The sequence below is a fragment of the Syngnathus acus genome, chromosome 1 (assembly GCF_901709675.1).
Source record: "Syngnathus acus chromosome 1, fSynAcu1.2, whole genome shotgun sequence".
Lineage (NCBI taxonomy): Eukaryota > Metazoa > Chordata > Actinopteri > Syngnathiformes > Syngnathidae > Syngnathus > Syngnathus acus.
In genome coordinates, this window is record NC_051087.1 from 12,829,611 (window position 1) to 12,854,164 (window position 24,554).

Below are 24,554 nucleotides of genomic sequence, written 5' to 3' on the forward strand. Positions count from 1 at the left end.
GTCTGTTGACTATATGAAGATCTTGGGTAGGTCTTCTTTGGACTTCAGATTGCAAGATGTTTACATTAAAAAAAAGCAAACGGCAATATAAGCATTTAATTGCTCTTAATAATTACTACATTTTTGACAGTCCACAGGAATACCAAATTGTATGACCGCCTCCAATAAGATTCCTCGGGAAGCTGGTGGTGTGAAGAACTGAGTCCTGAGCACCAAAACCAAACTCAAGTTTGGCTTTTGAAATGTACAAATTTGACGTAATTGTAAATGGTCGACGTTTATTTTATGTATTGTGCAATGACAAAAACTTTTCTATTCTATTTTTGTTCGTGTGATTGACTGGCACAGGAACTGATTAGTTGCGACACATGAGATATTATCCAAGTAAATGAACGAGCAAAGAGTAAGAGATTCTATGAATTATAAAGCCAAAGGCAGCAGAGTGAAGAACTAACTGGCATGTTTACCCACTGAAAGTATGAGGCAGCGTGCCCTCACAGCCCGGCACAACCCCCGTCATCATGGAATGGTGTCACGTTCCATTTACCTAGGAAGTCAGATCGCTGTCATCGTATTGACGTCAACATCGAGTTGCACATTTATTCACATCAACATTTATTCACAGAGAACAGGACTCCAGTTCTTAAAATAAAAAAATAAAATTAAGTGTTAGAAATTAATGTATTGATATATGTTACATGTTGAGATTAGATTAATGTGTTAATTTATGAACGTGTATTTGCTAGTTTATACACACACACACACACACACACACACACACTTGCTGTCATGAATGAATGAATGAATGAATGAATGAATGAATGAATGTTGTCGTAAAATGTCCAAATATTCTGCTTTTATTATCCATGCATATAAAAGTAGACAAAATGCTTGGTACATTTTTTTTTTTTTTTAGAGAGTTTATATTTTTATGAGATATGCAACATTCTAAATTGCAGGAGTGCTTATTTTTCTATGGAAACAACTCAGCACTTCTTTTATAATCCAAATAAACAAGCACTCGGGAAAATAAAGGTCAACAATATAAAAAATTATGTCATGAACATATTACCCACGTGTGACGTAAATTACGCATATTCGCAGCAGAGAAAGAAAGGACGACGCGTCTCGATTGTGTTATCTAAAGTTTATGACTAAACATAGCTGTCATATGTCGATGCTAAAAAATATGACCACAAAAGATTTAACGTTACGTCAAACGCGACATATTTTCGTAGCCTACAGCATTAGGTCACGTTGTCTGATCATAAACTGCTTCAAAATTCTGCTGCGCTATAGGTGTCGTATAAACGCACCGCTTCAAATGGAAAATATTTCCGTAGTCAGCAATAGTCTTACTTAGAAAGGAATACAAACAGAAATGTAAGTATGATGGACTCAATATGGTAAAATAAATACTAACGCACTACCACTTGGGGTTGCTATGGAAGCCGTTTTGGATGTGGTGGGGATCAATCGAAACTTTGGACTCTGCATGGGGTCTCTTCGTGGTCTGACTACTCTCGAGTCGGACCGATTTTGCAGAAAATAGCAACGTTAAACTTCAAAACTCTCATTTAAACGATTTAAATGATGAGAGGCATTGGAACTAATGTAACAATAACCCTTTTCTGAAAATGTATCAAGTCAAAAGTACAGATACTGGTGTTAAATGTAACAAATAAAAGCAAAAAGTAGCCTGATGAGTATGCAGTAAGGTAAAAAGTACGGGGGAAAGAACTAATCAAGCACATTGGTACACAGTTAAGAGGTTGTGGGTTCAAATCCGCCCTCTGGCCTTCCTACGTGGAGTTTGCATGTTCTCCCTGTGCCTGTGTGGATTTTCTCCGGGTACTCAGGTTTCCTCCGGGTACTCAGGTTTCCTCCCCTATTCCAAAAAACCTCCATGGTAGGTCAAGTGAAGAATCTAAATGGTTGTGAATGTGAGTGTGAATGGTCATTTGTCTATATGTGCCCTGCAATCTGGCACCCATTTCAGGGTTATACGCAACCTCACGCAGTCAGCTGGGTTAGGATTCAGCACCTACGAATTGGTCCAGAGGATGGATGGATGGATGGATGGATGGATGGATGGATGGATGGATGGATGGATGGATGGATGGATGGATGGATGGATGGATGGACGGACAGTGATTAGCGCATCTGCCTCATAGTCAAGAGGAAGGTCCACTATAGGAACCTCCACTCAGGCCTTCATGTGTAGTTTCCAATTTCTCACCTGGACTTTGGTGGGTTTTTCATGCATGTAACATGTTTATTGAATGCTTATTTATTCACTCATTTTCTCTAAGTGTGAGAAAATAATTTATAGACATCTTTTATCAAATAAAATGTTGGGGGGGCTTAACTGGTGGGCCAATATAACACCCCCTCGGGCTAGTGTAGCGCCATCCCTGTAATTAGAAGTGTTTTGTAGTGTATGATGTGGATTTGTTAGCATGCAGTGGTCACGTCTGCCTTGTTCTGAAGTTTGGCTTCAATTGTCAGTTGCTCCCTTAAAACAAAAACTCACTTAATTGTGTACGCTTGTTTTTCCATACAACCCCTAGTGAAAATTACAGAATTATCAGTCTCGGAGAATCTTTATTCAATTGTTTCAATCATGCAACTAAAACTAATCGAGGAAAAATTATCGAATCACTTAATTCTGAGGAGAAAATTATGAAATTATGGAAAAACAACAACAAATGAACACTTCAAAATGCCACTAATACGTTGTCTGGCTTTTTTTTTATATATAAGAGCTTGCAGTCTCAGAGGCATAGACTTAATGTGTGATAAACAGAACTCTTCAGCAATCTTGTTGTCAGATCAGTCTCTTGTCCTGGACCATTTCCTTAAACTTTCAACCAGATAGAAAAGATTTGCAGTTATATCGAGAAATGAACCATTGGCAGGACTTGACATTGGCCGATTGTGTCTTTAAGGAATGTTTTGACAATTTTTACATCACGGCTAGATGTGTTATTATCTTGAAAAATTATTTACTCATTCCCGAATGTTTTCTTCAGGCAGTCATTTTCTCAAATCTTTTTGGATTTGTGAATCCTATTTCCTCTACGTGGTTTCTAATAGTTCGATCACAGGGGCTTCCATTTGTTCCTCATTTGTTCTGCTGCGCATTTTCTAGTTTCTAGTAAGAGGTTGTTTTAAATTTTCTGTCTTTACCAAACCAAATCAATTTGTTCTTGGTCCAGATTTTATCACTGTTGATTGTGAATAACCATTTACCTTCATTGAGAAGTTTGCTAATCTTCTCCTTTGGTTCTCATGTTGGAGCCATGAGTCATGTTTTATGCAACAGCTCTTCCAAGGTGTGATCACTCCTGTTTAACTGCAGCCAAACAAGCAGAGCTAATCTGGTGTAGGTGTTAGTTTTGGGAATGGAAATTTACCAGTTGACTCCATGTTTTACCCCCCCCCCCCCCTCCCCCCCCCCCCCCCCCACACACACACACACACACTTTCCTTGGTGTAAAATGTCAATTGACTACCACAATTGTTTGTTTTGTTTGTGTTGCTTAAATCCAGAAACAAAGTTGCCATTTGAAACAGCTAATTCTGTGTCATGTCTGTGCTCTTCTTTTTTTCCCCCTAGAAATTGAAACAACTCGAGATCCTCTGAAACTGCTAATTTGTTGCCAAAGGAGGAACGTGCCCTGCGACTGGCTGGCCACCAGTACAGACTGTAACCTCATCTCTCTGGCAAGTCAGTTACATTAGGTTCCAGCTCACACATGACCTTAATTGTACATGAGGTATAGAAAATGCATGGAACTTAGCATATTGAAGAAATGGGGTCTGGACCAAATCCAGCAATATGATTGATGAAATAATGTACAATTACCTAGTTGGTATAGCAGCATGTACGTAAATATTTCATAATGTTTGTCAACCTATTTGGATTCTTTTATACGTATTTATGAGAACTCCCAATTCCAGTGACGTTGGCACCCTTATTAAAACCAAATAAAAACAGTACAGTGATTTGCAAACCCATTTTAACCTATAATAACTGATCACAATACAAATAAGATACTAAATGTTCAAGCTAATGAAAGTTATTTTCTGGCAAATATTCTCTCATTTTGAATATGATGTCCGCAAAAAAAGATGGGATGGGATAACAAACCATTGGGAAAGTGGAGGGATGCTGGAAAAAATGGAACATTCCATAGGTGAGCTGGTTAATTGAAAACGGGTGAGTGTCATGATAGGTTACAAAAGAGTTATCCTCAAAAGGCTCAGTTTCACTGCTTTGTGAACTACTGTTAACAAATAATCCAACTGTTTAAGAACATTTCAACTGAAACATTGCAATGAATTTAGAGCATTTCATCATCAATTATGGTCCATAATGTCATTAAGAGACTCAAAGAATCTGGACAAATATTTGCACAGAAATTTTGAATGCTCTTGTTCGTGTGTAATCTGGTTTGCTGTTTCTTATTATCCATTCATTCATTCTCTGTTCTACTTATCTTCTTTAGGATTACAGGTGTGCTGGAGTCGCCACGCTGACTTTGGGCAAGGTGGGGTACACCCTAAACTGGTTGCCAGCCCGTCGCTGTGAGTTCAATTTTCCTTTTGATGCATTTCATTGCTCAGAGGAAAATCTCTCTTACCTAAACTGACTTGATGATGGCTTTTGATTATCCTGATTTATTTTGAACTATCTGTTAAACTCACCCTATAAAATTGTAGGTCAACATTACATGTCCTTAATTTGGACCTATTTCACAACACTGGTGTTTTTGTTGCCTTTCTTAGAGTGACAGTCAAATATGAACTGTTCTTTTCATGCCCGCTGGGCATATTAAAAGTAATGCCTGGAAGTTGTTAACTTGTAAATCTCCACGACAGCGTTCCGCAAAGTTCACTTCTAGTGCCAGGACAGTGCCCATTGTACATTGTTGATTTTCCAAGTTGTGTGTAATGTTTTTAATGTTTGATCAGATGACGCCAATGAATTCTGTTACTGTTTAATATGTGCATTCATTGACTTGGCTTTTGATGATATTGTTGCTCAGACTTGTAATCATATTAGAGCATGCAATTACGGCACGAGCAGAAAGCCAAAAAGGTAAAAAAATATATAGTAAACGATTGGTTGCCCCTATCTGAAACTGTTCTTTCACACCAAATTCATACAGGAGTAACCTTGCTTTCTGCACTAACAGAAAAGGCCTTAATTTACCCTAACTGTTCCCAAACAGACAATTGTCCTGAAGTCTTACCAACTTCTTAATGTCTTAATTCCTGATCAAACGTAGCATTATATGATAGGATGAGTGTGTGTAAGGTGGATATTAACATTGAAATGTTTATCTCACGTGTCAAACTCAAGGCCCGGGGATCTAGATGTGTTTCAAAGTGAAAGTAGAGAGCTAGGGGTACATTTCTTTCGTGAACTCTATTCTTCAGTGCTGTAGCAACGTTTCTTCCCATGTGATTTACTCAATACTTCATGCATTAAACCATATGGAGAGAAACAAGGAGGGCTTTGTGGAAGTCTTGAGAAAGGAGGCACTCACATCCACACAGTACACACCAATCAAACTGTAAGGGAGCAACACAGTACAGGCAGCCTGAGAGAGATGTTTTTTCCTATGTTGTGAGTGTGTGAGGTTTTTGGTGTGAGGTGTCAGGCTGGCTGTTCAGTCACTGTCAAACACAACAGGTAGGTGAGATGTTGAGCTAAGATGTTAATTGTATTCCTATGTTATATATACGTACATCTACAATTTATAGTTATAGTTAGTTATTTTCATTTGGGTAGAGGATGTGAATTGAGTGCAAGTGTTGAATGGAGAAGGTGCTGGTAGTGGGCACTCCAGGACCAGTCACCCACATATGGATTGACTTTACATGTGGGCTGGGCCACGCCATGCTTTCTGCTCACAGCTAATTGGCTGTCGGTCGACTGGGTCTTCGGAGCAGTCACCAATCAAGTCGTAGTGGTCCCCTGTTTTTTTTTTCCACTTTGGCCACTTTGTCACGCCCCCTGGAGAGCTTTATAGGAAAGGCTTGCAGGCCACTTCCAGAGAGTGCCACCCTCCCTTCCTTGAGACTGGTCTGTCAGTAAACCACAACTCCTAACTTGCCAGCATTTTATTTGAAACGCCAAACCATTTAAATCAAAACTAAGTACAATTTTGGTAGGTTTTTTCTTAGTTTTTTTTTTTTCCTTAGCAGTGTTTAACATCATTCCATTTGAGTGCATGTTTTTATTTTTCCTCTTTGGAAGGACTCAATCATCTGGTGTGTTCTGTGACCTGTAAGAATAGCATCTCTCTCTTCCACCACCCATCATCACAAAGACCTGAGACGTTCTGTGTAACACCGTTTTGGGTATGTTTCCTATGTCCTGTTCAGATGCGATGTGCCCTAAATGTTGCTTTCATTTACATTATAATGTATGCATGCTTGTTTGCTTCCGTTTGTCTTCAAGTTAGAGCAGCACACATAACTATGCTCTAAATAGCCTTGAGTGATAATACTCTTGAGGCCACATAACTAGAGGGTCTCACCAAAGTGTACAGGCAGTTTGCTTTTTGTGAATTTTATCTCCCAGGGATTATTTCTCACTACTACACTGCTTGGAGTGGGGGATATGTCATTACTAGAATTGCAAATTGTCTTTACTTTTAATAATATATATATTTTTTTAAATATTTGACCAGTTTTTACGCATCTGATTTGAAAACAAGTTATTTGTCAGTTTGTTTTGTAGCTTTTACTGTATATAATATGAGGTGCTCATTCATTTATTTGGGTTGACAGTCATACTGGCCCTCCGAAAGAAGCTATGACTACAATGCGGCCCGCAAAAAACATGAGTTTGACACCCCTGTACCAAGGTATCAGAACTGTGTGTCCCAATTCTAAACCAAATTTTTAGACTCGACTAAAAATGTCATGGGCTATATGTATTCCAAATAACTTCATAATATCTATTAAGATGGAAAATGTGCATATATGTATATATATATATATATATATATATATATATATATATATGCATTTTTTTTTATTTTGTTTTAGTCTTTATGAGACAAAACACACAGGTCACATTTCACGGAAGCTTTAACACCAATCAGCCGTTTTTTACTTTTTTTATAATGAGCGCAAGTGATTGTATGGAATTTGGCCATAGGTGCTAATAGTGGGAAATTACCTATCCACAAGATCACAGGCGTGATGGAGAAGATAGTGAGCAACAGCGGAAAAGTACTGAGACATGTGGCTAGGGAGGAAGGTATTCATAGATAGTAATAGCTGGGCATTGCCAAGTCACACGTCTGCACCTGTATCAGAGGACATGGCTTATTTAGACAGAGAGTGTCCTCATGTCTAAAGTTACTCTAGTTACACTGGCAATAAATAAATGCTCTGCCAGCTGTCTGGCAGCCAAATGTTGCCGAAGGTTGCATTGAGCCCTCTGATGCAACAACTTCAAATGTCAATTGGTGAAGTCAAACATGCCGTGTATATCCTGTCAACAATACATGTCTAATTGCGGCTGCTCTGTTGGATAAAATACCCTACATAGAAATTCCCTAAATTTATAAGCAGTCACTTTTTCTGTATTTAAACCTACCTCAAAACCTTGTTTTATACTGAGGAACGTATCCCCCTGATGCATAATTTTTGCACTCCAGAAGTTCCAATAAAAAATAATATTCCTAAATTCCTTAATCCATCTAGCCCCTTGGTGGTTGTAACAATGTTAAATTTTATTATTGTCGATCTGTTACGTTACATGTTCTGTTGAGTGTTTTATGAAGCTGCAGCTGTTGTGAGAGTGTATGTATTAGGAGAGACATTTTCTATTTTGAAAATTATGGGATGGATAAAACGGGTGGATTTTGGTTGTTTATTTCTTATTCCACAACTGAAACTTTCACAATCGGACTGCACAGATCATATTATAACAAAGAAAATGTTCGCATGACCTTCCTAATGGGATTTTCAAAGATGTTTTGGGGTTGAGGCCAAATGACCATCTTGACCTATTTCACCTGCTGAAATAGCAATCTTTCTCATATTATAAACGGTTAAAATGACAGATTTGGTATTGTTTAATGATTTAATCAAAACTAAACAATTACAGTACACACAGCCGAAAATGCACTGCACCAAACATGAGCAGTATAGAAAACATGTCGCTCATTCGAAAAAACAGAAAAGCCACAAAATGATAGCCAAACGGGATCCGATAGCAAGTGAGAGAAAGAAAGTGACAAGGACTCTACAGATTACAAAAACTTTCAGGCGGCTGCCATACTTCAGTGCTTTGCATTTCCATTTCTGGTGGCCATTTTAAAACATATGTAACATAAAATTGTTTTATTTTGGTAAATTAACTGAGAATCTACAAGCATATTTTATAAATACCGAAAGCATATTTTTAAAGTATAGGTTGCACCCCCAGCCAAAATGTGTAAATAGTGACTTGTCCAAAAATACAGTATGGACAGTATATACAGTATAATACTGAAGGGGGCCTCTTACAAGAGTGATGTGATCAGTGTCTGTCAACAGTACTCGTCAGATAAGATATAAACACGCAGAGCCAACCCACTATTTGGGGCCAGACTAAGTGAGAGAAATTTACATGTACTGAGATAATACAATAAAGTGTTTGTTACTGTACTGTATTTGTCACGTGTGTGGCGGCCATTACACGTGCGAGTACGCCCGCTGCACTGAATGTATGCGTCTGGAGTGAGAAATGTTTACTGTATGTCCAACTGCAGAAGTGAAAAGAAAAAAAGTTGGCCCAAAGATGAGTAGGCCACTGTTTTTATAATTATACCAAATCAATCATGTTTCCACTAGCTGACATTCAGAAAAAATATGGATCTTGGGATTTTACAAACATTAACAATGAATGTCTGAGGTGTTGTTGGGGTTTTTTCTAGATGTGTGGTTTACAATACACCATCATGGTAAAAAAAAAAAAAGAGGGAGGAAGAAACGACTGCTGATATCTCAGCCACCTGACAGCCAGGGTTCCTTGGCTTATAATTTTATTCAACAAACATACTCACCGAGACTAAATGTTATGTAGAAACCATTCGAAGCTACATTTTCAAGTAAGACCTTGGCAAACAAATAGTGCCAGCTTTTGCAGCAACACATGCTAACACACTTTGACCTTGCCCTTCATGTCAATGAAACACTTGGAAACTATTTGGTTAAAGACAGTCCTGCATCCCAGTGTCAAACCAGATCCATTTTATTTGATTGATTTTATGCATGGATTATTACACTGACAAGGGGGCCTGATTAATGGCCTAAATTCATACTTTCTTTTCCATGTCATTGACCCCGGTTTTGGAGCTTGACTGTTGTCTCCAGCACAAGTGGGTTCAAGATTAACTTGGCATGCTTTCAGACGTACACTACCGTTCAAAAGTTTGGGGTCACAAAATTGTTTGGGTGACCCCAAACTTTTGAACGGTAGTGTATATATTTATTTAGATAATTATTTATAGATTATATATATAATCTTCTGTGTAAAAAATCTTATAATATATATGTATACTTATATTCATAGATTATATATAATCTTATACAAATATAAGATATAATTTATAATATTTAATTCATAATATTTTATTATAATAATATTTACACTACCATTCAAAAGTTTGGGGTCACCCAAACAATTTTGTGACCCCAAACCTTTGAACGGTAGTGTATTCACGATTGGCTGGAGGATACAAAAATTACAGTTATCCAATTTAAATTGAATCCAGACTTAAATGTCTATACACTAGCTAAAGATGCAGGAGTGTATGGGACGGTAAATGAAATGTAACTGAATCACTTTAGATAATTCAGGCAATACTTTTCTGTATTGTATTTTAAGAGGACTGTAACAAGTAAATCCAGTCTCACTGAGAAATGGCAGACGATACACAATCACTGTGTGTTAAGAGTGTGTAAGGGGGGAGATATAAGAGGAGCCCCCCTCCCCCAGCTTCAAAATCAGTCCAATCCCTATGAAGGAATCCAGACATCACCCCAATGTGAAATATCTTGCATACAGTCAAGTAGGAGACTCCCCAAAATAACCAGCCATCTACAAACAACTAAATGTGCACTTGTTTGAATTGAGAAAACCACTAATACAAATATCATTTTCAATATTAAGATTCAACTTCTGAAAACTTTCAGGCAGTTACCACATGTTAGTAAACAAGACGCTCTACAACGTTTTCTCTATCAGGGTTGTTTGTTCTTCCATTTTAATTCCTCAACTAGTATAAATGAATTTGGGCAACTCAGACAACATTTAATGCAGTAATGATTGATTATGGTGTATTAGCTGTGCACACAGTGGCTGACAGAAGGATGATTGTGTCATCTGGACTTGCTGTGGGCTGTGTGTTTTAGAAGCTAGTGAAAAATAACAGCATCCTAAGGGAATTCTCCTTCCCCGCCCCGACGGTATATGTATACACTAGCACTGCTCTTGGACACGCCAGACATAAGTTGTTTTTACTGTGCTTTATGCAGTTGAGATTTAGAAGTGGCAACCATGTACAGTAAAAAAAAACTTGCACAACGCTGTTTCCACTGTGTACCTCTGCTGTCTGGATCTTAAAAAAAAGAATAATAATTGAGCTCTAAAATCATTTTCGTCTCCTTTTCCCTTATGAACATAGTGCACTGACTCCCTCTTTACAAAATAGACACACTTCGGCGTCGAGTAGAATTCTCGCATCTCCCAAACCATCACTTTTCAAAGGGACCAAAAAAAAAAACGATCACAAAGCGTTTGCATCACTTTCGATTGGGTAATCATTTTGTACGCATAACGCACCCACGTAAGGGGCTGACCAATTGTGTCAATTTGCCAAACAGTATCAAATTGAACAAATGTTGGAGGTTTCCGCCCGACGTTTTGAATTCTGCAATGTGTGCTGTGATAAAAAGCCGCGCATTGCAGTGCACCCACTTGTAGATCACATGAGCCATATAACCGAGTTTTTGTTGACTTTGGCAACTTTCCCGGTCCGTCGGCCTTTCCTTCTATACCTTCCACAAAATTACACGCATACACGTATACATACACACATAGTACACATTCCTCTTGGCTTCTATTTTTTATTCCCTGGCCTTGACAAACATTTCCTTTCTAACCTGTACTCATTTGCAAGTTAATGTCCATACATTCTTGAGGCAGTTGTAATTTGACTCTGGTCTTACAATGCATTTTTTTTGTACTGAACAGAGGCTCTGTCTTTTTTTCTCCTGTGTCCTAAAGTAGAGATGTTTTAAAAAATACTTTGTTTTCCAAGGTACTCTGATAGATCACTTAAGTTGTTTGTCCACCGTTTTGTGAAGTACGGTATTGTGAGACCACCTTTAACTCCCTTGTATTTCCAGCCCGTTTTTAATCTGTCTGCTGTTGCATTTCCTCGTCCGCTCTTTCAAAGAAAACTATTCGATGTGAATTATTTTAAGGATGTGCTAAAATGTTATGTTAACCAGACCCCATAATTTCTCACCTATCACATTTTGTACCAGGCTAAGACAAATATTTTGAAATTTAATGTTGTTTGAGTGGACACGTGCAATTTGTCTTTGTTTTGTGTACGCGGCCGATATTTATACGTCTTTCCTGTTCAACAGAGGCAATAGTTAACCATGACTTTAAACGTGCCGGGTCTGGTGGTGATGGCAGCCTTCTACCTGCTGATCCTGGGAACAGGCATTTGGGCTTCCATGCGTTCCAGGAAGGAGGAGAAAAAATGCAAAGGAGATGGAATGGAGATCACTCTACTTGCTGGACGGAACATTAACTTGCTCGTGGGCGTCTTCACTCTGACAGGTAATAAAAAGTTGCTGGTTTATCTGTGGGAAGACAACAAATGACAGATATTTAAAAAAATAAAAACTTTCTTTGCAGCCACGTGGGTAGGAGGAGGTTTTATCTTGGGTATAGCGGAAGCCACATACAATCCAACATTGGGAGCAGTGTGGGCTCTCATGCCAGTGCCTTATGTTGTCACATTTTTCTTGGGTGAGTAGAACTTGTTTATACTGAAGTCACAAATTGAAAAGTTCTCCCCTTTGTGACAAATGTTTTCTGATTCTTAGCTAGGCCCGATGATAAACGACGCACTTGCACACAAGTGTAGAAGCTTTGAAATTAATAGCAGCAAGCAGCAGGAAATGCCAGTAAAATCAGATGCTAAATGGAGTGCGTCCTTCTGTGCGTTATGCAACAACAATGCCCCCCCTATGTAAATGGAACTTGTGCTGTACATTTTTAAGAGAGGGAGGGGGGGGGTGATTTCTAAGCATTTCATTACATGTTGCAATATGATAAAAATTGTCAGCAAATCAACACAAACGATCTCATATCGCGTTTTGAGGGAAAAAAACTAACAATGTTGTTGTTTTTTATTTATACTAATAAGTATCAATTTCTCCACCATCGGCCATCTGACTGCACCAAACTATAAAAGTGTCGCTCTGTTTAAAAATAGGACCAGGAGAAATCAGTTTCGGGTGGTAATATGAGGCAACAGGTGCAAAGTGATGACTTGAACCAAAGAGACCTCTAATCGCTGAGAGATACACATGCACATAAACATTTGCAACAGGTGATGTGACCTGCTGGGACAATGTCACAATAGCTGGCACAATGTGAACGTTATGTGAAATCGGGAAATAAGAGGTGCCATGTGCTGTTCTTGACCGTTATTGGCTACGTTGGACTCCTGTGTTCAGCTGATAGTATTTTCTTATCTCGAGCAGGGGTCTCCAACTTTTTTGAAACCGAATGCTACTTCTTGGCCTCTGATTAGTGCAGAGGACTGACACACATTTGAAACAACAAATCTTTTTGCTATGACTAATAACTGATATGAATTTATGAGAAGACGCTTGTCACGTTATCGACATAATTAGGAAATAGATAAATACTGTATCACTAATACATCTCTGTCAATGTACAGTGCAATCTTATTGCTTGTACAAGAAAATCACTGGTGAGTTATTTTGGGAACAGGCCCATGTCCTACTTATGTGATCCTTGAGGCCTACCATGTGGGTGACCCCTGATCTAAAGAGAACACTTGTTTTCCTTAACATCCTCACATACTGTCATCATTCTTCTGAACCCCCTCTTTGTCAATTTCTATTTTTGCGTTCCTCTGAGAAAATTCTAAGCTCTTTCTGTTGCACTAACAGCTTTATTTTGCACCAATGCTTTCCGTTCTATTCCAGGTGGCTTTTTCTTTGCAAAGCCCATGAGAGAGAACAAGTATGTGACAATGATGGATCCTTTCCAGAAGAAGTATGGGAACTTTATGAGCAATGCTCTGATCCTCCCTGCACTGGTCGCTGATGTTCTGTGGGTGGCACGCACACTTGTCAGCCTGGGTGAGTTCCTTCATACTGTAGAAGTGCATGTGTGAAGTAATTATGTGGACATCTGCCGTGCAGGCTTAAACAAATCCAAGCACACAATGAATAGTGCACTAGAAAAACAACAACTGGACCAAATGATTATTGTCAGTAGTATACATGGAACTACTGAGGTAAAATCCGTATTGAATTAGGTCATACCATTGATGTAGTGGTAGTCAAATGTCCATGATGGATCCCTGAGTGCTTATTCCTGCACTTGTTGAAACTATGCCCTCCAGACTAAATTACGAGAATATACACTTGTATGTTAACTTGTGAAGTCCTTCCACTGGTGGGTGGTGAGGGGCCGGGATCCCTCAGCTGACAGACATACCCAAAATAAGTCAAGGACAGCTACACAATTATAAGGGCATGGCTTTTGTACATGCTCTTGGAGTCTAATGAGAATGCTAAGACACCTAAATTTATAAACAACACGCATGTCAACACTAATCTCATTACTTGGCAAAAGTTTGGGATCATTTAAAAAAGCCGATATTTATAAAAGAAAAGCGCTTTTATAATGGAAGAACTTTGCACATTATCTTGGTGAATAATTTTGGCCAGGACTTTCATTAAATGCTACCCACGAAACAGCAATGTGAATCCTTCCCAATAAAATTAGTAACAGGGAAAGTCATTTCAAAATGACAGTTATGTACAGCAACAACGGAACTAACTGAAGAGTGATAATCGGATGTGATGGTCCGGACTGCTTTGTTACTGCTATTCTGCCAGCTTCTTTGTAGGTAGCGACCATATTTAAACTTCACTGTCAAGTACAATACAAACCTGTGTATAATCCGCACCCCCAAAATCAATCTTTAAAACTTTTTTTTTTCTCTGTACCCATGTATAATATGTACTGTAACCTTATAGCTGGTATCCATAACTATGTTTTTTAATGCTCACATAACAGTCTCACTTTACATTATATGACATGATGGTTTAAAGTTGTCCTCTTTTTCACTGTTTGGATCAAACTCCTCCACTCGCACTTTTCCTGTTTTGAAGAGAGCAGCAGGAGTGTGTGCGGAGACAAAAAACTGATTGCTTTGTTCTTAATTTGAACATATATGTACACCAGTTGCACACAATTAAACTGTGTTCAACTAACATTATATTTGATTATTTATTCAGTTTGTGATGCAATGCCTGAAAAATGCTGCAACACGCTGTCAAAAACAACTTCAAAATGAAAAGCGTACTTTGGCATTGTATTATTTTGTTGGGTAAAGTTTATTTTGAAGTTGGCCTTATCGCATTGGTAGCGTGATGAATAGCATGATTTTTGGTTGCTACCATGCCTAGCTACTGTCTACGCACTGGTAAATGTCGAAACAAGGTGGATATATTTGTGTCATATTAACACCCGTGTATAATACTCACCCCCAATTTGGGAATACTTTTTTGGGGGCGTGCCTATTATGCACAGGATTTTACGGTGTGTTGTTAAACATAAAATGAGCCCAGGATGCATGGAAGGGTGCATAAATGTTTGACTATAATTGCTCTAAATTGTCCAAGCTGATCTTTTACATTCATGAACGATCAGTTATTTTTGTGAGTGATCCCAAACTTTTTAGGGGCAGCATTGGCAAATGCATTTTAGTACAACTTCAGTAGCGGTGCTAGGATCTTTGCGAAATACTGCATTGTTTCTTTGAAACAATATTTTGCACTGTAATTCCTGCTGTCATTTCTGTATGCTTTACGTTGCTGTGTGTGTCTATGTGGGTGTGGATGTAAGTGCAATGATGTGCCGTGCGAATGGGTTTGAGTGTGTATTTCATGTTTTTGCGTGTGTGTTTTAACGCTGTCTTCTTTTCCAGTGGTATTCTAAAAAGGGGGTTAATCATCGAGCAGCCTGTTGATTGTGAAAGGTGATCAATTATTCAAACCAGTTTGTTTGTATCATGAAAAACGTTTCTATTTGACTGATTGCTTCAATGCAAATGATATGCCTTTACATAGCTGCGTGTATGTGTGTGTGTGTGTGTGTGTGTGTGTGTGTGTGTGTCTGTGTGTGTGTTTGCGTGCGTGCGTAATGTTTATACATGTAATATCTGTTTGAGTCACCATGGAAGCGCTGTAAACTGTTCACTGACACTCCACAAAAGGAATGTTCTTGAGACATATGTCCAAAGTAATTAAACCAATTTCATCCCTGGGTAGACACCTCACTCCTCAGTAAAACCTTCTGACATTTGGATGACCGCTATGAACAGAACAGAAGTTTGTCAGCAAAAAAATTAAAAACAAAAAAAGCACCAATGGGATCAAAAAGTAAATCAAAAAAATGTAGTCAGGCAAAATTCAACCATTTACACCAAGCATCATGCATCTCCTTATTGGGCAGCAGTTCAGTGGAAGAAAGAATTTTGCATTTAAGAAAACATGCTGTCAGTCATCATCCAATATCAACAGCCACGGTCAAATTTCCACAGGGAAGGAAATTGGTATCGGCCACGTTTGAAAGTGGTGTGTGTCCTTGTATGTGTGCGTGTTTCTTGCCCCACTCAGCGTGTCCCTGGGTCGGCAGAGGATCTAAAAACAACATGGGTGTATTTAAGCAACCCTTATTCTCTGGCCTAACCTATGAAGCCAAAGGGCCCCCTGATTCTCATTCCACCATCTTTTTTTATCCTAAATGTAGCGCCGTGCTAAAGGCCACAGCTCAACACACAAGGGGGATGCCACGAAAACTGTAAAGCATAGCAACCAAGAATACTTGACAATTCAGTCAATGTTACGTCATGGCCAGCCTTGGCTTCGGTAATAAAAGGACTTGCGTGATAAGAACGTATCCAAAGAGATTGAGTTGACATGTGGCATCAGTATATAGCTTCACTTTCCTTCTTGAATATAAATTCAAGAGTGGACTATGACTGCCAGTAATACAAAATAATGCATTCTGACATTCAGTACTATAAAATACAGACAGGCCCTTCCTTCAAGTGAAAAATACTCTTTCCGGAAGAAAACTGCTACCGTTTCGCCTTCAAGATTGTCTAAAAGGCATCTAAAAACGAATTATTGGACCTTTTGTTCCATCTTTTGGCATATACCTTACCACCTAATACTTGGATTAAATCAAATAGCGACATCATTGAGACGGGGAATTTTTTTAAATAAATAGAGGTGGCGTTTTGGAGTTTCATTTTCTGCCACTCACCACATGTGAATGTGGAGTACAGAGTGACTTACACTGACCCCACCTTGAACATTTTGGCATTTAAGCGCCGAGTGTGAACTGCCATCAAAGTTACGTAAAGGTTAGTTGGTAAGGGGTCCCGTAGGTACGTTAAGACTAGTATTACTAATGCAATAAATGGGAAGAGGGTAAACGACGTGGCAGTCAAATAAACATCAAACACCAAGAAGTGAGAAATTGTCTTTTTACAAAAGTGGGATGGGGTGGGCACGGTAGGGCAGAGGGTGGTAAGTAGCGATAGATGGTGCAGATCTGACACTTCTCTGTTTAAGGACATTGTTGTGGTGTGGCTGCAGGCTGCGGCTGGGGGGACCCTGGCAAGGTGGGAGAAGAGACAGTAAAGGTAGTGACGTTTTGCTTGCCTTGTTTGAGTAACAAGATTTTCTTTTCTTGTTTTTAAATTCACTTATTGACATTTACTCATTCTTTACACATGCTGTTTCATTACTTTCGTAAACTTCTGTTTTTTGTTTGTTGATTTTTTTTTTTTAATGATCTGTGTCTATTGAGGGTTATGGAGTCACAATCAATAGGCTGCTTCTGGTCTTCTGGTTCTGTTTTTAATATCATTGCTTTATGTCCACCTGATTTGTTTAGAGATGTTTAATATAATGCTATGCTAGGCAATTGTAATATGTGGTTGTTCTTTTCAGGATATGAATTAAATATGACCAAATAAATATGGCGGCTCGGTGGCGCACTGGCTAGCACGTCCGCCTCACAGTAAGGAGGGTGCGGGTTCGATTCCACCTCCGGCCCTCCCTGTGTGGAGTTTGCATGTTCTCCCCGGGCCCGCGTGGGTTTTCTCCGGGCACTCCGGTTTCCTCCCACATCCCCAAAAACATGCTTGGTAGGCCGATTGAGCGCTCCAAATTGCCCCTAGGTGTGAGTGCGTGTGCGGATGGTTGTTCGTCTCTGTGTGCCCTGCGATTGGCTGGCAACCGGTTCAGGGTGTCCCCCGCCTACTGCCCGATGACAGCTGGGATAGGCTCCAGCAAGCCCGCGACCCCCGTGGGGATACGGCGGTACAGAAAATGGATGGATGAAATAAATATGTTAAAAGCTCGTTAAAAGTGGATGCATGTATATGTATGTCTGTGAGAAGGAGAGAGAACGATTTAAAAGCAAAAGAGGGGTTTAGAACATATTAATAATAATTTAATCCCATCACAAAAATATGTTGCATGTGTCTCCAGTGATGAATGTACGTTGCACCATGAACCTGCTTGCCTGGTGCTCATCACAATGCTGTTTTGTTCCAGGTGGAACTATGAGTGTGATCCTTGACCTTTCTTACGGCTACTCCATTGTCATCTCTGCCGTCGTTGCCATTGCCTACACGCTCCTGGGAGGGCTTTACTCTGTGGCTTACACAGATGTGATCCAGCTCATTCTCATCTTTATCAGCCTGGTATGTAAATGCAGAGACGGCTCCAGGACTTTTTTCTCTCCCGGGGTGAAAGGGGGGCTGGACTGATAAATAGAAGGGGCTGTGAAAATCGCAACCGCCAAGCAACTTTTCTTTCGTTTGCAAATTGAAATAAACAGAAAGAAATAGTGAGAGCTAAACAATGACCAAATATGCGGCGAGAAGCACCACTGATGCATGCATTGGTATGGGAGGAGACTTCTTTTCTTCCACAAGGAAATCAAGGGCATGATCAGTTATTTCAGCAATTCTTTGCCATGACTTGCTCTTAATTGAGTCAAATCGCTTTCAAATGATATTAGGCATTAATCACGGGAGTATTACGGGAGTATTGGCTTGACAGCAGAATATTTGTATTAAAAAAGTGACAGACTTTCCATTTGTATAAGGATCTTCAGTGAGGGACAATGTGGTACAGTAAATATGCCGACGTTTTATGGTAGCCTATTTTAACTGCTGTCTTTAAGAATGTAGCCATCTAGGAACAGCTGTCACAGTAGCGCTTAGCTGCTATTTACTGCTCGCCGTAGCAGTTCTGCGCATGTGGCCCGCATTTTGAATTAGCCCAAATAACGTTTGAACTGAAAAAGGTTCTGGTTCGTAACTGGAGCTCATGGACCAGCCTCCCCGCAAGCTATATTTAGTTTCTTTCCTGGAAACTTGTGACCATTGCGAGCAGATGCAAAGTTGTTACATTAAATTTTAACGCCTTTATATTTTTCTAAAATACTGCTGATTTGGTCAACTTCAGCAGCCATATTTCTTTGACAGTTATAGTGAAACATACTGCAACGCCACTCATGGTATGGGCCGAGAGAAACTTGGTTTGGATTCCTAGTTTCCAGTCAGACTTCCTCCACTCAGTGCATAATGAAATCAGCTTAGCTTTGTGGTTGTGTACACAGTGGGTGTGCGTCCCTTTCCTGTTGACCAACCCTCACTCTGTGGACATCTCGCTGACGGCCTACAACCAGACCTTCCAGGCTCCCTGGGTTGGCACGGTGGAGCTCGATCGAGCCGGCAAGTGGTTTGACGACTTCATGCTGCTGGTGAGTCAGGGATCGCTTTATAAATATGCACCGGACAGTAAAAATACATATCTCCTGCGACACGATCTACTGGATTTGAGATTTCTTGCCACAAAAGGATCTTGGAATGGATTCGATGCCAGCTGTTAATTTCCTTAGATGTGAAAAACGGTAAAATTTCGTGCTGGTCGTGTTTGTGACAGGCTCTCGGCGGTTTGGCCTACCAAGCTTTCTACCAGAGGATCCTGTCGGCCTCATCTTACACCCAGGCACAAATGACCTGCTTTGCCTCTGCCGCCTTCTGCCTGGTGCTGGGTATCCCCTCTGTGCTGGTGGGAGCTGTGGCTGCATCGACAGGTACATTCCACTTTTAATTGGACTCGCGGTGTAAAGACATTCAGGGCCTTTTGCTGTTTATAGTGCTTCCTCATTTTTGATCAACTCTCTTTATATAATCGTTCCGTAGATTGGAACTCGACAATCTATGGACTGCCAACTCCATATGAGCGTGGCGAAGCAGGTTCCATCCTCCCCATCTCCCTGCAATACCTCACGCCCATGTACGTGTCTATCATCGGGATCGGAGCTGTAGCCGCCGCTGTCATGTCCTCCATGGACTCAGCCCTGCTGTCCTCTGCGTCACTATTCTCCTCCAATATCTACAAGAACATCATCCGGAAGCAGGTGCGTGTCAACAGCGTGTGCTCAGAGATAGAAATGGAATTACCTGTGGTTTTAGGGATTGGAACTGATTATCAGCTAGCCCTCTATGCAATTATGTGTACGTAGTGCATTTTGCTGCTGATCAACTGTTTTTGTCAACTTAGTTGGGCAGACTGCACTTTGTTGAAACGCGTCATTGCTACATATTGTATGAGTAGCTTTAAAGAATGTTAGCAGTAATGACATACATTCAAATGGTCAGATCATTAGCAAGGTCTGCAGGAGCTGGATAACAATCCTGATCATTCATTCAGGAATCAGGTGTGTTGCAACAGGGAGACATAGAAAACTTGCAGGACACTTGCCCTCGAGGACCGAAATTGTCTGCCCGTGACAAACTATGTTGCTTTATCATGGCCTCAAGACAACACTAGATGTTCCTTTATTCAAAAGCACGTTTTGAAGCGCGCTCCGTCTGTCTCTTCCCAGGCATCGGACCGCGAGATGCAGTGGGTGATCCGGATCTCGGTGGTGGTTGTCGGTCTGGCTGGCACTGGCCTCACCTTCTTGGACAGCAGTGTGCTCGTCTTCTGGCTGGTGGGCGTAGACATGTCCTACACCATCATGTTCCCTCAGCTGGTCTGCGTGCTCTTCTTCAAGGCGTCAAATGCTTACGGGGCCATCATGGGCTTCCTTCTGGGAATCATCTTGAGAATCCTGAGCGGCGAGCCCCTCATCGGCCTGCCGCCCATCATCCGCTTCCCCAACTGCCGGCTGGATGCTGAAGGCAAGCTTACTCAGTTCTTCCCCTTTCGTACTACGATCATGCTCGTCTCGCTGGGCACCATCATGGTCGTGTCTTGGCTGATGACATTGGCTTTCGACAAGGATCTTTTGCCGGAAAAGTGGGATGTGTACAAGGCCAAAAGCAAGCAAAGCAAGCCTGTAGAAGAGAGGCCCACCGAAGACAACGAAGAACTTGCCGTATCCAAGCAGCTACTGGACACCACCAGCTGCTGAAGGGCCTTTAAGACAAAGAAATGGGCCGTGACGGGAGGCAGACAAGCTTGTCTGCTCGACGGGGTTTGCCGATGGCCATTAAGCAGCTGAGGTTTAACAGTGTTAATGGAATCTGGACAGAATGTGTGATTTTGTATCACATACTGAACAGCCTAAAATTGGAAACCCCTAGCACCCGTCTTTAATATCAGCTTCCTTCTACAATCAAACAGTACGAAATGTAAACTTAGCTTGTGTATGATAGTTACCCATTCACCAGTGTAGCATATAATGTTATTCATTAAAAACATCCAATTACTGAGCCTTGTTGTCAGCTAATCACACATCTCTGCAATGGACAGAAGGAGCACAGCCTTTAAAAATCATTTCCATTTGGAAAAGAAAGAAGTATGGAGTTTATTAATTGTTTTGTTTCGTGGATTTGTGTTATGTACAGATTTATAAAAATATATTTTATCACGCTAGCAAAAGTATATTGTTTGTTTTTGGATGCAAATGTGGTCCCTTGACTAAAACGCGCATGCAACATTTTTTGGCTCTCTGCACAAATGTTCAGTCCAACTGGAGAAAGTAGTTAGCAAGTCCTTTATAGCTGATGTGTTGCGCAATTCGACAGGCTTGTGCAGATTGTTTTACTTGCAACATACAGTCCAAATTGTCACTTCAGAAACAAGGGCAAAAGGCAATCATTTTTTAATTACTCCCATTCAGCACAGTTAAGTTGTGGTATTGACTACACTTGTATTTGCATCAACGCCCCTAACCACTTCATGTATGTTTGCATGATTGCACATCTTGTGAGCAACTTTATCAATGTTTCAATGTGTTGCGTTGTAGCCATGCCCGTATAAAACAGAAAGTTACACTGATTTGAAAATAAACTCAACTGTCAATTGTTGTTCTTTAATCACGCACAATCAGTTACTGTATGTGAACATGCCCATAATGTGAATACAAACACCTCAAGCAGGACTGTCAACAGAGGCAAGCCTGTTAAAAACTTTCCATTGTATTCTTTTCGACAATGCTGTGACAATGAGGGGAACCCCCCCCCCCCATCTCTCCAAGATTGTCCCACCCCAGCATGTCACATGCTGCTGGTTGTGCAATGTAAGGAAATATTCCAATTTAAAGACTACACGCATATGTGATCAATAGAAACACTATTTAAAATAAATTCTGACATCTGTTATGTAACCTGTTTTGAGAGAATGTGCATTTTGTGTTTTCCTTTTAACTGATTAGCCTTCAGGCATTGTATTGTGAGCCTCCAAACATTTTCTTGTATAAGGCACAACCTAAACTAGCCTTCACGTAAATATCACTGGAAACTGCTTTGCCCCCCCCCCCGATTTAATTGATGCCGTTGAACGTGTGTATATGAACCATCTTGTTATATGAACCATCTTGTTTAGTGGGCTCGAGCTCAACGCTTGTTTCTGAATGCCAATTAAAACAAATTGTCAGATGGTCAAAATCTGATTTCCAAAGACTTGTGGAATCAAAGCAGAACTCATTGCATGCATCTTTTTGAATAAATGTGAGTTCTAAATGTATTATACTCTTGTACAGCTTAATCATAATTTGTACATTGACTCTTGTTATTTTTATATCAAAAGTGGATTGCCATGCGTTGTTAGTTTTAGAGGAACAACACAAACGTGTATTTGTATCTCAAGTGAACAAGGAGTAAAATGTACCCAGGATTTTGCTAAAAAAAAAAAAATGAATGTAGACCTGTTATCACTTTATGTTCAGATTGGCCTTTTGATTGGCCTGCACTATTCAGCAGTGTGTCACGTGGGAATTGTTATCACAACGAACACTGCTCCCCAAGCACTACATGCAACTTCAGATATTCAGACATTACAGATGGAAAACTGTGCCTTACTAGTGGAGTAGTTGCGTGACATTTATTTGATACCTTTTGGGGTAGTCATATTTTATTTCCAATGTTTTTAATTCTCCAAAAGTTGCCCATTAACATCCTTGACTGGTTTTAGTTTTATAATTTAAAAAAATGCTCCATTTTATTTCTCCCTCGTTGTCTGTATGTGGTTTTATACTATTATGCATGTCAGTAACTATGTATACTGAACCTTTGTGAAGGCTGTTCTCTCTTGCCGCTTGGCAAGGTCCTACTTTGTAATCGATTAATGTAAATCCCCACGGGGTGATCTTCTGCGAGAATAAAAGCTGATCTAAAAATGACTACTGGTTACTATGTTTTCTTTGTCATGACTGCAAGGAAATAACTTGGGAACAGCAAAAGGGGAAAATGTAAATTAGCTGAAAAATATTACTACCGTAAATTTTGGGCTGTAAGCCGCACCGGACTATAAGCCGGACCAGCTAAAATTCGTGATTTTTTTTAGTTTCATACTTATATAAGCCACACCGGACTATAAACCGCATGTGCGCACGAGTTATTCACAAAGAAAGACGGTACACAGAAAGCCTTTTTAAAGTTCTAATCACATTAACATTTTGTTGTAAACACGGAAGTAACAGCACTAGCTGGGCTAAAGTTTTAATAGCATTAACATTTCGTTGTAAACACGGAAGTAACAGCACTAGCTGGGCTAAAGTTTTAATAACATTAACATTTTGTTGTAAACACGGAAGTAACAGCACTAACTAGGCGGGTGAAAAGAAAACATACCAGTCAACAATGTCACTGAGAGCCGTCTTTGTCTTTCTCCTGTCCACTGAAACCAGCAAAATCTTCCTCCTCAGTGTCTGATGGGAATATGCATGTAAAGTCGCCGCATGATCGCGTAAGGTTTTTAATGTTTAATTCCCATTTGTAAGAGAATATACACAAAGATGATTGTCAGGAAAGAGATAATTATTTAGGGACGCATAACTTTTATTAACATAACAGCACAACAGCGGTCCAGAGCCTTCTTATGAGTGTATAAGTGTATTAGTCATGAGAAAAATCACGGAAAAAAACCTATATGAGCCGCATCGGACAATAAGCCGCAGGGTTTAAAATTTGAGAAAAAAGTAGCAGTTTATAGTCCGAAATTTACGGTACTATATTGTAAATGAGAGAGCTCAATCATAGGCATGAAGGTAACAAAATATAACATTTTTAACTTCAAAACATTAGTGCCTGGGTTTGATATCATTTCTCTTGGTAGTGTATTCCAATTCAGTCAGCATAACATCTTAATGCCATGTAACCATGTAGGCTTTAAACTCCGGGCTCCACTATTTGAACCAAGTCTTCAGACTTCACGGCCTTACTGGGTTTATACGTATGTGTATCATTAGCTTCCATCCATCCATCCATTTTCTGTACCGCTTTATCCCCACGGGGGTCGCGGGCTTGCCGGAGCCTATCCCAGCTGTCATCGGGCAGTAGGCGGGGGACACCCTGAACTGGTTGCCAGCCAATCGCAGGGCACACAGAGACGAACAACCATCCGCACACGCACTCACACCTAGGGGCAATTTGGAGCGCTCAACCGGCCTACCAAGCATGTTTTTGGGGATGTGGGAGGAAACCGGAGTGCCCGGAGAAAACCCACGCGGACACGGGGAGAACATGCAAACTCCACGCAGGGAGGGCCGGAGGTGGAATCGAACCCGCACCCTCCTCACTGTGAGGCGGACGTGCTTGCCAGTGCCCCACCGAGCCGCCTATCATTAGCTTTTTTTTAAAAATAAATAAATAAATGTATCCAGTAGCTAAACCAGTGATTTGAAGAACAGTAGCAGAACCGCTGAAGTTCTGAATGAG

General features: G+C 40.2%; 1 protein-coding gene across 2 annotated transcripts; it reads left to right on the forward strand.

Annotated features, from left to right (window-relative positions):
- The first annotated feature begins 6,053 nt into the window (after nt 1-6,053).
- LOC119128172 (high affinity choline transporter 1-like) lies at nt 6,054-23,017 on the forward strand. 2 transcript variants are annotated; one of them, XM_037260388.1, is made up of 10 exons: nt 6,054-6,179; nt 6,269-6,372; nt 11,668-11,866; nt 11,945-12,058; nt 13,270-13,425; nt 17,929-18,077; nt 19,001-19,144; nt 19,327-19,480; nt 19,590-19,807; nt 20,276-23,017. In XM_037260388.1, the coding sequence occupies exons 3-10, from the start codon at nt 11,683-11,685 to the stop codon at nt 20,804-20,806; spliced, it is 1,650 nt and encodes a 549-aa protein (XP_037116283.1). In that variant the 5' UTR covers nt 6,054-6,179; nt 6,269-6,372; nt 11,668-11,682; the 3' UTR covers nt 20,807-23,017. The 2 variants fall into 2 exon arrangements, with proteins under 2 accessions (XP_037116283.1, XP_037116292.1); XM_037260397.1 differs by lacking the exons at nt 6,054-6,179; nt 6,269-6,372; nt 11,668-11,866; nt 11,945-12,058 and adding an exon at nt 16,963-17,009 and having other exon boundaries at nt 13,285-15,335.
- Nucleotides 23,018-24,554: the final 1,537 nt, after the last annotated feature.